Source organism: Bactrocera oleae, chromosome 4 (assembly GCF_042242935.1).
Source record: "Bactrocera oleae isolate idBacOlea1 chromosome 4, idBacOlea1, whole genome shotgun sequence".
Taxonomy (NCBI): domain Eukaryota; kingdom Metazoa; phylum Arthropoda; class Insecta; order Diptera; family Tephritidae; genus Bactrocera; species Bactrocera oleae.
In genome coordinates, this window is record NC_091538.1 from 47,241,601 (window position 1) to 47,253,948 (window position 12,348).

At 34.9% G+C, this 12,348-nt stretch overlaps 1 protein-coding gene across 2 annotated transcripts; it reads right to left on the reverse strand.

Annotated features, from left to right (window-relative positions):
- Positions 1 to 1,354: 1,354 nt before the first annotated feature.
- On the reverse strand, positions 1,355 to 8,760 carry LOC106616195 (ATP-dependent 6-phosphofructokinase). 2 transcript variants are annotated; one of them, XM_070108028.1, is made up of 11 exons: positions 8,415 to 8,760; positions 8,161 to 8,344; positions 7,945 to 8,102; positions 7,730 to 7,884; positions 5,969 to 6,077; positions 4,416 to 4,880; positions 4,179 to 4,342; positions 3,491 to 4,110; positions 3,191 to 3,413; positions 1,604 to 1,689; positions 1,355 to 1,531 (listed from the first exon to the last, which is right to left on the reverse strand). In XM_070108028.1, the coding sequence occupies exons 1-11, from the start codon at positions 8,712 to 8,714 to the stop codon at positions 1,479 to 1,481; spliced, it is 2,517 nt and encodes an 838-aa protein (XP_069964129.1). In that variant the 5' UTR covers positions 8,715 to 8,760; the 3' UTR covers positions 1,355 to 1,478. The 2 variants fall into 2 exon arrangements, with proteins under 2 accessions (XP_069964129.1, XP_036218719.2); XM_036362826.2 differs by having other exon boundaries at positions 1,355 to 1,540; positions 8,415 to 8,751.
- Positions 8,761 to 12,348: the final 3,588 nt, after the last annotated feature.

The window sequence follows — 12,348 nt, forward strand, 5'->3', positions numbered from 1 at the left end:
CTTACGCTTATAACTTTACATCAAATTTTCATAAAATGTCGGAGAAAGAAGGTTAAATTAGTAGTCAATTAAAAAAATATATGTTATAATTGCATACGTAGTTTATTACATAAAGTTAATGAAACTGTAATTAAAACTTTAAGTGGATACGAGTGATATGGATCATAACCCAATTTGTAAAATGCCGTTTCGAAAAAAATTAGTTTAAAATTTTACGTGCCAAAACTGACTGACCGAAACCCTTCGACAGTAAAGCGGAAACTTTTTTTTCACAATTCTGTAAATGGGATCATGTTTAAAGGACTCTAAAGTGTACCTTAGACAAAAAAACTTATTTTGCGAAAATTTTAGAATGGCCTAGCCCCTCAAAAATCTCTTTGTGCACACATGTACATACATTTATCTCAACAGAAGACGACGTTTTAAGCCGACACCGAAATATTAGTAGATTTCATGAGACGCTTTTATAATATGGTACATAGTAGAAATACATAAGAAAATATAATTAGTAATTCTTTAATATTATTTTCAAGTACTTTTAACGAATTGAAACTTCCCTGATCGTTTAACCCACAACTAATAAAATTCGCACCACGTTTACTTTCGTGGATAATAAAAAGACCCGAAAGAGTCCATCCGCCAACAATTGGAGCTGTGTCCATCCACTTTATGGAAGATATTGCGGAAGGCTTTTGGTTTGCGGGCTTACAAAATCCAACTCGTGCAAGAATTTTAGCCGAACGACGAGAATTGAAGCTCACTTTTGGTTGAATAGGTACATTAATATAAGAATTATTGCATTTGGCGCGATGATAATCAACAAATCATTGTTAAGACGCCGTTACATCGTCAAAAAGCCACTGTTTAGTATGCTTTATGGGCAGATGGAGTTATTGGCCATTAGATATTTCTTCAAAAATTATCTTTTCGTGTCTGAATTGGAGGCACTACATGCCATACAGCCAATGATTCGATTGGTTCAATTTATAGAAGGAAACTTTAGGTGATCGCTTTTTTTCGATTTGGACTATTTTGGGCCAAAAGGATTTACGCCTTGACTGAAAATATTCGGTGCGTTATTGCTGACATACGGCGGACATTTGGCCTCTCGACTGGAATTTTTTTGATCCAGCCGCGACGGTCACCTACCCGAAATAATTTTTAAAACATAATGGCAAACCCTTATCTTCATAATGAAGCTAAGTTCTTGGCTATAACATAAAATTGTATGCGTGTTATATCTTCTTGATAACCACTTGTCTTAAAATAACAACCTGTATAAGCAATTCAGTGGTAACTATAATCCGGGGTTATAATGGTGTTATTTTTGACCCATAAATTATCCGCAACCAGCTATGATTAATTAGATAAACTCAATTTATTTTTAGTTCAATATTCAATAACACATAATATCAATTGCATTTTCAAAGTACAGTAAATTATTTATATAGTAGTGGTAACAGCTGTAAGTGCCAGGCTTAATTAACAGTACAATTGATATCCACAGGTTGTTGAAGTGATGATGTTACAGCTGCAAAATCTATTGCTCATTCATTTAGAATCGATTTTATATTGAAATAATAAACAATTTAATAATACTTACTATCGGCGTAGGCCGAATCATGTATCGACAGAATTTTTAATAACGGGCGTAGCTGTAACCACCACTGTTTCTTCGGTATGCGAAGGCTAGTAAAAAATAATACCATCGTAAGTGTATTACAAATTTTAAATTTATTATTAATCGATCATTGATAAAGTTTTTGAAAAGAAGTAAGTAATTTATCACATATATAGAATACCGTTATCTTAAAACCTTGCCCACTTCACAATTAAACGTTTCAAACATTAAAAATATATTTTATTCATTAATTTTTTTTGTTCATGTTTACTGAGCTACGACTTATAAACAGTTAAGTTCAATATTATATATTACTATTGACATCAATGATGTCTCGAGTACCTTTCTTTTGATACCAAAAACAAGGAAAAACTTTAAGCTATAATACCCTAAACAAATACTATAGATTGCATACAATAACTGGATTTTAAAAATCAAAATTCGTGAAGACACCTCTTTAAATATTATATAAAAGTTTCTCATATAAGGACTGAATTTCAGTATCAGTTTGTTTGGGCAATTTCTTCGGAGGTTGTACCTTTGCCTTCGACAATAATACAATTTCGAATATCTCGTCAAATAAAAAAGTTTCCCAATTATTTAATTCCGAATTCTCAAATGAGCAGCATCTTGGGAAAAAAAGAATGTGTGCAAAATTTCAGATCGATTTTTTAAAAACCTGAAGGTCTAGTTCTCGTTTATACAGACAGACAGATAGACGGACGTGGCTAAATCGACTCAGCTCGTATTGCAATAAATCCTTTATCAAATAAACTTTTTTGAAATAAAAATTTTAAGCATGTGGCACCCCTTCTATAAAAATATTTTCGATTGTAAGCATTTTTAAACCTTTTTCAGATTTTAAACCTATTAATTTTTGAACTTTCTCTTAAAAAAATGCCGTTGACCTATACTCAATATCAGGATTGCGAATTTTTTAATTCAAAAATTTTAGATTTAATTTTGAGATATAAAATTTTTATTTTTTAATCCTGATGTGGGGTCTAAAAATTAGATTTTTATTTTTTAATCCAAGACGTTTTGAAAATTGAAATTATTAGTTTTTGATTTGAATGAACTTGAAGGCATGTTAATTTTAAAACAAATTCTTTTTTTTTTTACTTTTTTATTTAGGATAGCAAAATAAAAAAAAACAATTTTTTATTCAAATGTTAATTCAATTATTTGCGACCCTGCTCAATACTTGTATTGTTGTAGCACATTTTGCATTCTTCCAAAAAGTTATTAGTTTTTATATTAAGTCCAAATATAAGTCGTTTAAACCTGATATTTCCAGAAAAAAAGGTACTGTCCCCTGAGCAGAATTTGAAAAAAGTATTTCGGGGAGAGTTTATCCCATTATAACAAAAAAATCTCCGATTGATAATTTTACATAATAAATACGCCCATATTGGAACCCCAGATATAAAAATACCTAATCAGAATAATATAGAAATTTGCAAAGAAAAAAAAACTCCCACTTGGTTTAATGGTTATTGTTTCATAAAAAATAGTTTCTAACTTAGTTACAAATATTTTGTTTAGATTCCGAACTATGCCATAACTTACTGAAACTCCGTTTGATGGGATAGATCCTCCATGGGCGTTAGTTTATGTTCCGGACCCACCAGGCCTAGCAAGCATGAAGAGTGCTTTGTTGTCGCTAAAACCGTACCATCTGGTTGGACTGATTTTTTCATTTGTTCGCGTACAAATTGAGCACAAGCGATGCCCATCTCCGTAGCCAAGCAACGATCGAACGGTGTTGGTCTGCCACCCTGTTGCACATGACCTAATTAATGCGAGAGTCGAAACCAAAACTGTTATTCATTAGTTGTTCATAAGATAATTGCATGTGTTTACACCGACCTAGGATATTCGTGCGACAGCTAAACAGACCATTTGACTCCTCTTCGTAAAGACGTTCGATGAAGTTTGAAGTGTAATTTTTATTCGCACCTTCACTGCGCAACACTAGTCCACGATCAATGCCACCGTTCATTTTCGCTATCATATTATAACAGTCGCGTTGTATATCGTGGACGCTAAATTTTTCCTCGTAAATATAGGCCGAATCAGCGCCTCCGGCCATAGCTGCCATGGTAGCTAAGTAACCACAATGTCCGCCCATTGTCTCGATAATGAAGACGCGTTTCTTGTAGCCACGCGCCGAATCGCGTATCAAGTCGCAGATTTTCGTGATCTCATTTAAGCTGGTATCAGAGCCGATACTATACTCGGTACCGGGTATATTGTTAGATATTGTTGATGGTATTACAGCCATTGGAATGCAGAATTCCAAAAATTTTGACCGCTCCATTGTCAACGATAAGACGGTGCGATAAGCTTCGAAGCCACCGATAACCACTAATGCATGAATCTTGAATTCACGCAATTGTCGTGCGATTTCTGGAAATCTACCCTCCGGTGTGATACGATTCATGCCAAGAAAAGCGCCACCTTGTCCACACCAACCGATGACATCGCTCCTGAAACCAAAAAGCTCCTTTAATTACAATTGAGAAGTCACGTGAGAGCTACGTGGTCGCGGACTTACCAAATCAATGGTTTTAGTTCGCCAGCTGCTAGTCCCAGAACACCATTCCTAACGCCATATACGGAGTCACCGTTATAAATAATGGTGCGCACCAAACTTCGTGTGGCAGCATTGATGCCACAAGCTGGCGAACCGACGTGCATGACGGCAACATTGAAAGCATCCTATTGAAATATGTAAAAGAAGACATTAATTACATTCTTCTAATAATTCCGAAATATAACTCTGAAAACGTACGCTGGCACAATAGTCTTCCACCTTAGGTTTCGGCGTTTTGGTTTGCGATAATAATTTCAAAGCTTGCAGGTTCGCTTGAAACGCTATGCCACGTAAAGTAATCGCTTTCGCCCAATCCTTATCTTGCAGAGCTTTATTTACTGCTTGTGTTCGCTCCACCGCTCCCATCAGCGGAATCCGCTCAATTCGATTGTTAACCAAAACCACGACAACTGGCGTAGTGATTGCGGTTGATTCCAATACCGCGACGGTAGCTTCGGCGCCCATGCGGCAAGCTAAAATACGATCATAGGCGCTCGTTCCGCCACCTCGCTGCACATGGCCCAGTACCGTGATTCGACTATCCCAACCCAATTTGTCAAAAATCACTTGTTTCACCATCGGGGCTGTAATCGGTTCGCCATTTAGGTCATTCGCGCCTTCGGCAACGATAATGATATTGAGACGTTGACCACATTCTCGCTCCTGGTTAATATAATACACAATGAAGTTTTATTGTAAAAGAAAACCGAAGTAAAAGATCAACATCTTTCCCCTTTATGTACCAAAATATCCTCGAAGACATTTTAATACTCAAAATATACATTCAATAAAGTGTTTGAGAAAAAAGTGATGCGATAAATTTTAGAACATTTTAGACTTCAAGAAGCCGACAACAGTTTCAAACCACATTCTAGTATATGACATTTCGAAGCAATTAGAACTGATAAGCCTCGGTGATCCCGAATTTCAACAATTTAATGTATCAAACCATGGTTACTATTACTACATTACTAGTACTCACTTTAACTCAATACATTTTCGGTTAGTTTTGTTGTGATTCTATAATTTTTTAACTAAACTCAGTTAAGGGGGAAAGTAGGTGGTGGAGTCTTTTATCGGGAGCTCTCCATCAACTTTAGTTTCAGACTACCACACCACTGCAGCGTCTTTCAAGCGGACTTGGCTGCCATCAAGGCAGCAGTAGGTGTACTGCTCCGGAGTGCAGCTTCCTTTGGAGAAGTGTGCATTCACTCAGACAAAATTTGAGCTCGCTGACTGTGCGCTCAAAATTTTGAGTGCATAACCTTATTAGCAATAGCTTCAGGCTTCTTCCATATTAGACTAGTATGGCCACAGCGAAATCGCTGGAAACTGCAAAGCCGACGAGCTGGCCAGAAAAGTCACCCTTTCCTCGATGTCATTCGATTGGAGTCGAGTTGGTTCTCCGCTGTTTGCTTGCGTTCTGGCGTTGGACAATTGTATTTCCAATGAGCTTAGCGCTGGTCAACAACCAAACCATGTGAAACGTATGAGGTTTATTCTGACTAGACACTGTGCAATAAGTTTACACGCGGTGCGGCTAAATATTCTGCCGGACGCTCATTGTCAAAGCTGTATGGAGGAAGGTGAGGTGAAATCATCTTGTCACTTGCTTCTCTACTGCCCATCGAGTTTGGATCAACCCCACAACCTAACCTGACCTAACTAAACTCAACAAAGTGTTGTGAGTATCGCTTTATAAATATTCTAGTTGCTGGACTTTAGATATGTATCTTTGAATGCGTACATACCATTTTAAGTTTGGAACATAAACGATCATGCCAATCCAACGGTGGTGGTGCCTCGGGACAAAACACATAATCTGCTTCTGATATTATGCCAGAGACCATTGCTAAATAACTGAAAAAGAGTGGGTTTTGCTTTGAATTCCATATTCGTTATTCGACAAAATTGTTAATGAATTACAATCATATTTGGTATGATATTAACTTATATTACAAATCATAGATTTATTGAATTATTATGTATTATATAATATTATTTAATTTTGGTAAGATATCTGACATATTGACCAATGTATACGGTACAAAAGTGATTTTATGAATTTCTGACATCAAGACATTTTATTAGCAGAAAAAGATTATCTGAAAGTTTAATTAAGATAGCTCACACATTGATCAATATAAATGCTATGAAGTCAACTGGAAGTTTAAAAATCCGTGTATTAGTTATGTAGGTAGCCAGAGGAAGTTTTGACCCGATTCTGACCATTTTAGATATCTCTTAATTTTACTGAGATAACTCATATATTGACCGATATATTATATATGGTATAAAGTCAACCGGAAGTTCGGGGTTCGTATATTAAATACGAGTATATGGGAGCTAGCAAAAGTATTGACCCAATTCTGACAATTTTTGACGTAAGGGCAAATTATTGTTAGGAAAAGATTCTATCGGAATTTATATAATTTATCTCAAATTAGATTGATGTTTTCGGAAAAAAATCAACCATAAGCATGTGTTCCCAATTACACATATTCCGTAGCTGGGAACTTGTGAAGTTATTGTGAGATTTCGACAAATTTTAGACTAGGGATGGCTTTCTCTAAAAGCACTATTTGTGTAAGGTTTCACTTTGATGCTTAAATTATATACCGTAAAGTGAAATAATCATATGTTATTCAAAATCTTGATACATGAGAATAGGCGTGGTCACTGTAAATTTGAAATATACGATTTCACCTAAAATTGGGCGTTGGCATGTCTATTGTCAAACTTTTACTCTGATTCCTAAGAAACCCAAGTTGTATTCATGCTTCTAAGGTATTTATTTTGTGAGTTGTCGCAGTTTTATCATCTGATTTCGTTTCTCTACAGACTGTATTACGAGGAGCTTGGAAGACTTGTTCTCAGCAAGTTTAGCTGATTCAGCTTTAGTGGTTTGTGATATAGTATGTAAATACTTGTTAGCGGATGGGGCCACGCCCACTTTTAAAAAAGTTTCAAGCTACAGATGCCCCATCGTACTTCGCGCATCTGCAAAACCAACCTTTCTAGGATACCAATGAACACATATACCAAATTTCATCAAGATATCTCAATTTCACTCAAGCTATTGTATGCACGGACCGACGGACAGACAAACAGTCACTCGGATTTCAACTCCTCTCGTTATCCTGATAATATATATATATATATATATATAAACAACCGTTAGGTAAAAAAAACTATAATACCCAGCAACATGTTGCGAAAGTATACAATTATTGTTAATTTTGCTAACATATTGGCATAAAATCAACGGATATTTTCGATATAAAGTCACCCATAGGTTGAGAGCTCTTAATATTCCGCACTTGGGAGCTTGAAAAACTTGAATATTTTTTTGGTGGGATTAGGGGGATTTGTTACATCTTAAAACACTATTTATGCTAAGTCACTACCCTTGACTAATTTTCATCATTGTGCTATCTTTACTGTTAAATTTAACAATTTAATGCTTTTGAGCTTTCCGTCATAGTATAAAAATAGACCGTGAATACACTAACCCGCAGTGACGTCCCATAACTTCCATTATGAAAATCCGCTGATGTGAGTAGGCTGTGCTCGCAATTGAATCGATAGCCTCCGTAATGCGATGCAGCGCAGAGTCCGTGCCAATAGTTAGATCCGTGCCACAAAAATCATTATCGATGGATCCTACCTGAAAACGATGCATTAGTTATTCAGTTATTCCGTCTCTACATTACATTACACAACTTACCACGCCCACAATATGTAAATCTTTACATTTTTCTCTCTGTTGTGGTGTTATTTGACCTGAAGCAACCAAGTCGTCCAGCAGACCACTCCATTCTTTACGAAATATATTCGCGCCGGTAAGTGAACCATCGCCGCCGATTACAATCAAACGGTTTATTTCTACGTAGGAGTATACAAATCAAGAATGTTCTACTTATACTTATCTATCTGTATGTACCTCTTTGAACCAAATTGTAAGCGGCTTTCTTGCGTCCTTCACGTTCCATAAATTCTTTACAGCGTGCCGAACCGATTATCGTGCCACCCACATGTATGATTGAGGATACCGACGACCATGTTGCTTTGATGAATTGATCGCCGCCCTGCACCATACCTTCATAACCCTCACGTATCATGAAAGCCTTTGGGAATTAGAATGTGAAAAAGTGGCGACCACATTCTCTAGTAAGCTTTAATGAATTTCGCTCATACCTGACAGCCTAAATAGATAGCCATTCGTACGCATGCGCGCACCGCGCCATTCATGCCGCAGGCATCGCCTCCGCTTGTGAAAACCGCTACGGATTGACCCTTATAGAGATGTCTTGAAACCTTCGACATTTTATTAACAATAGCCGATTTTATATCGGGATATTCTTTAACGGGTATTATCTGCAAAGCTTTCGTTTTCAATGACTTTTTCGCTATGAAAATTATTTCTTTTCGAAATGTTTGAAGTTTTTGACATCTCCAAGTTATATTGCCAATTAAGTGAGATACTATTATAGACATTTCAAATCAAAAGTTTGAAGATGTAATGAGACAGCTATTTGACGTTTCTCTATTTTAACGTTTATTTTTTGTTTTTTGTCTTTTATTTATTTAATATCAGCCAAGTGAATATATCCACTGACTTTAGAAAAAGACTTGTAGAAAACTTGTGTTCACAAATTGAAAACTTGAGATAAATACAGAAGGTATTTAAGATCTAAAAAATTGTTCCATCGCAATGATTGAAAAATGTCTCGTTTCTAATGGTCAGTTTAGAGTCAGCTTTGACTAGCATAATTATTGTGAAATAACTTAAGATCAATTAGATTGATTAGTCAGTTCATAAATATTTTACTCTTCGTAACTCTTTATGTAACCTACTCCGAGAGTTACACAACAATTTGTACCCCTTAAGCTTGGGTCATTGTGGGGAGAATATTGTTTAGTATATTATTTTTTCTTTTAGGTTTCACCCACTGAAAAGTCCAGAATTACTGCAGCAATGGAAAAGCCGTCGGAGATCGCATATAACTCTAAAAATATTTAATTTATTTTTTTTAAAGTTTTACTCTAAGAACTATAGAAGCTTAATCTAAATAAACCTCCATAAATGATTTGCTCGTTAATTGAAAGAACACCTTGGTAGTTCTGGTATATAAAGATGCGACTATGACTACACAATATCGACGTCTGGCATTGGAATTGACGACGTATGAATCAAAATAACAGGCAACTTCTTCGACATTTTCTCTACTCCACTGTAATGACCATAACCTGAAAACGCGGAGAGTTGTCTTTTAAAGTCTACACTCCTCAAACCTTATTTGACCATTATTGTGGCCAGAGTACTCAGATGGAACAAAAATATGGCTTATAGAATGAAAAATGAATGTTTAGCTTACTAAGCTATAAACTACGCAACAGTTCGTATATTCCCAGCATAGAGCTACTCTACGGACAAAGACGGGACGTCTAGTGATAGTAAAATTGTTAACGACCTTATTTCACTATTGCAGGTACTTTTTAAAGTAGAGTCGTAGCTCTGGTTTATTTTATACTCTACCGTTAATAGATACCTAACAACATCGATTTTTTGTTAATGATATATGACTGCTAGTAGGTAAATGTATGTACTTGACCTAAATAGATCTATGTTCGTATATCCTCCGCCTGGCATTAGTCAGCTCTAAAATGTACTCATTCAAAATCGATCTTTTCTTATGGTCCATTACTGCTTTAACAGCACATTTCTTAATCCTTCTGTTAGGTAATGTCAATGACAAAACCTAGTCTTAACAAATTTACGAAATAACCGTGACAACAAGAAAAATTAAAATTGCAAAATTTGGAACTGAAAAAATCTAATCTAACCTAAACGAAACTTCAAAGGTTATGAAGGAATCTACCCTCAGTCCAAATAATGTGGACACGCAATCGTTGACGAAATAACCTTGAACTTATTGATACGATTTTTATTTTATTTAAAATTAATACATGAATATTCTATATAGGAAAGGGATAAGTGAACATATTGCATATGTTGAGACGGGCGGCAGTGCAATTTAATTTTTTTTTATTCGAATTTAGTTTTCAAAAAACTTTGCGAATTTTGCTCTAAACAATGGGAATACGAGTATGAAGATACAGAAGCTATAGACTTAGCAAAAATTTACGAAGGAACTGCAGAGACTTTCCATTTTCCAGACAATTTCGACGGTTGGTATCGGGCAAAATTTTTAACCTGAATAGTTATTGGAATCTACTATAAAACAATACAACAACAGGTTTAACCATTGCTATCAAGGGCGAGTCCATTTTTATGATTTTTGTTTGTTATGGAACAGTTGAAATCTATTAAATTATTATTTATTTAAAATTATGAAAAACCAATGGAACATTATGGTATGACATTTGAAGAATGTTCTGTTAAATTTTCATGGAGAAATATTAAAAAATACGGCAATGGTAGCAATTACTCTGGAGCTTCGTGGAAAAAAGTTTAATTGCGGTGTCCCTCATAACCATTGTATAACAGTGTTCCCAAGTCTCAAAAATTTTCTCCCTAAAACTCCAACAAAAACCCCCTAAATTCCCCTAAAAAAATTATTATTAAGATAAATAATAAATTATTATTAATTAAGTTATATATGTAATTATAATAACATTCTTTAACTGAAATTATCAATTATTATTGAATTGCCATATATAATTAAATCTGATCTGCTAAACCACAAAGCAAATTCTTACTTCTTTTTTTAACATCTGATTTTTCACATTTTTCAGTTAAAAATTTAATATTCACAAAAAAGAAAGCCCCTGAAAATGGCCCTCAAAATATAACACCCCTAAAAAGCCCAATTCGACTCTTTAAACGCTTAACCTAAAGATTAAATTTACATTTAATAAGTACATCGCTGATTTAGAATCTTTTGCAAATATTATTTATTAATTAGTACATTGTTTGGATTATTATTACATTGTCGACTTATATTTTTTAATGTTATTACTAGTTATGAAAAGTCCTTTACTTTTGTTGTGCCAAATTGAAAGTAAAATTTTGACAATTGAAATTCAAAACAAACGTAATTGTGTAAATTTCATCGTTTTAGCATAATTACAATTCAAACTTCTGAAATTTTAAAGCTCTTTTTAATGAAACGCTTATTCTTTTGTAGATACTTTAAATCGTATAACAAAGAGAAATCGCTCTGAGTTTGGTCAGAGAACGTATATTATATATGTATTTTCTCTGGCTTGGTGAGAGAACATATAATCAAAATTTTATTAACAATTACCACAACTCTTCGGAGGAAACAATTATTTGTTATAGCTAAAAAAATTTAAATATTTCAAAAGCGAAAATAACTTACTAAAAATGTAAGTATTATCAGCAGACAATTTTTAAAGGAACTGTCAAGAATTTCAATGGACAATCAAATAGGATCATGGACACAAAACTACTAAATAGTAGAGTATTATTATTAAAAAATTATTTATAATTATTAATTATAAGTTAGAATTTTGTTGCAAATCCTTTATTTTTGAGTGCGGCAGCGCACCTTTTCGGCGTAGGTTCCACTAGAGCTTTACAAACTGAATTCGGTATTGGACTTTTTCCCATAGCTCCTCCTTATTTCGTGGTTTAATGGGCTCAACTTTCTCTTAACATTCTTTCACAGGTTTTCTATAGGATTTTAATCCGGAGATTGCGCTGGCCAAATCATAATATCGATTTCTTGATCTTATAGCCAAGTCTTGAACACACCCACTGCGTAAGGAAGCGTTGCATCTTCTATAATTCTAAGGTAGTGATAACGGTCCATGGTTTCCCAACTCCAAAACAATGGTCAAACTCCGTACCACGAAAAATATATTACCACCCCCGTATTTGAAAGCCTTCGTCTTGTATCGGGGATTCATTTCGGCATTCTACGGACATCGTACCTAAACTTTTCCTTCGCTACCTACCTTTGATCGGAACAAAGAATATTCCGCCACTTTTTTGCATTTTCTTCACCGGTCCAATTAATATGAAAGCAAGCTGAAGCAAAAGCAATCCGAACAATCGCTGACTTTTTTGTGAACATTGGGACTTTCTGGGAAAACCTTCCCAGGACATTCTTTTCTAAAAGGTGACGCGCAACAGTTCTCGAAG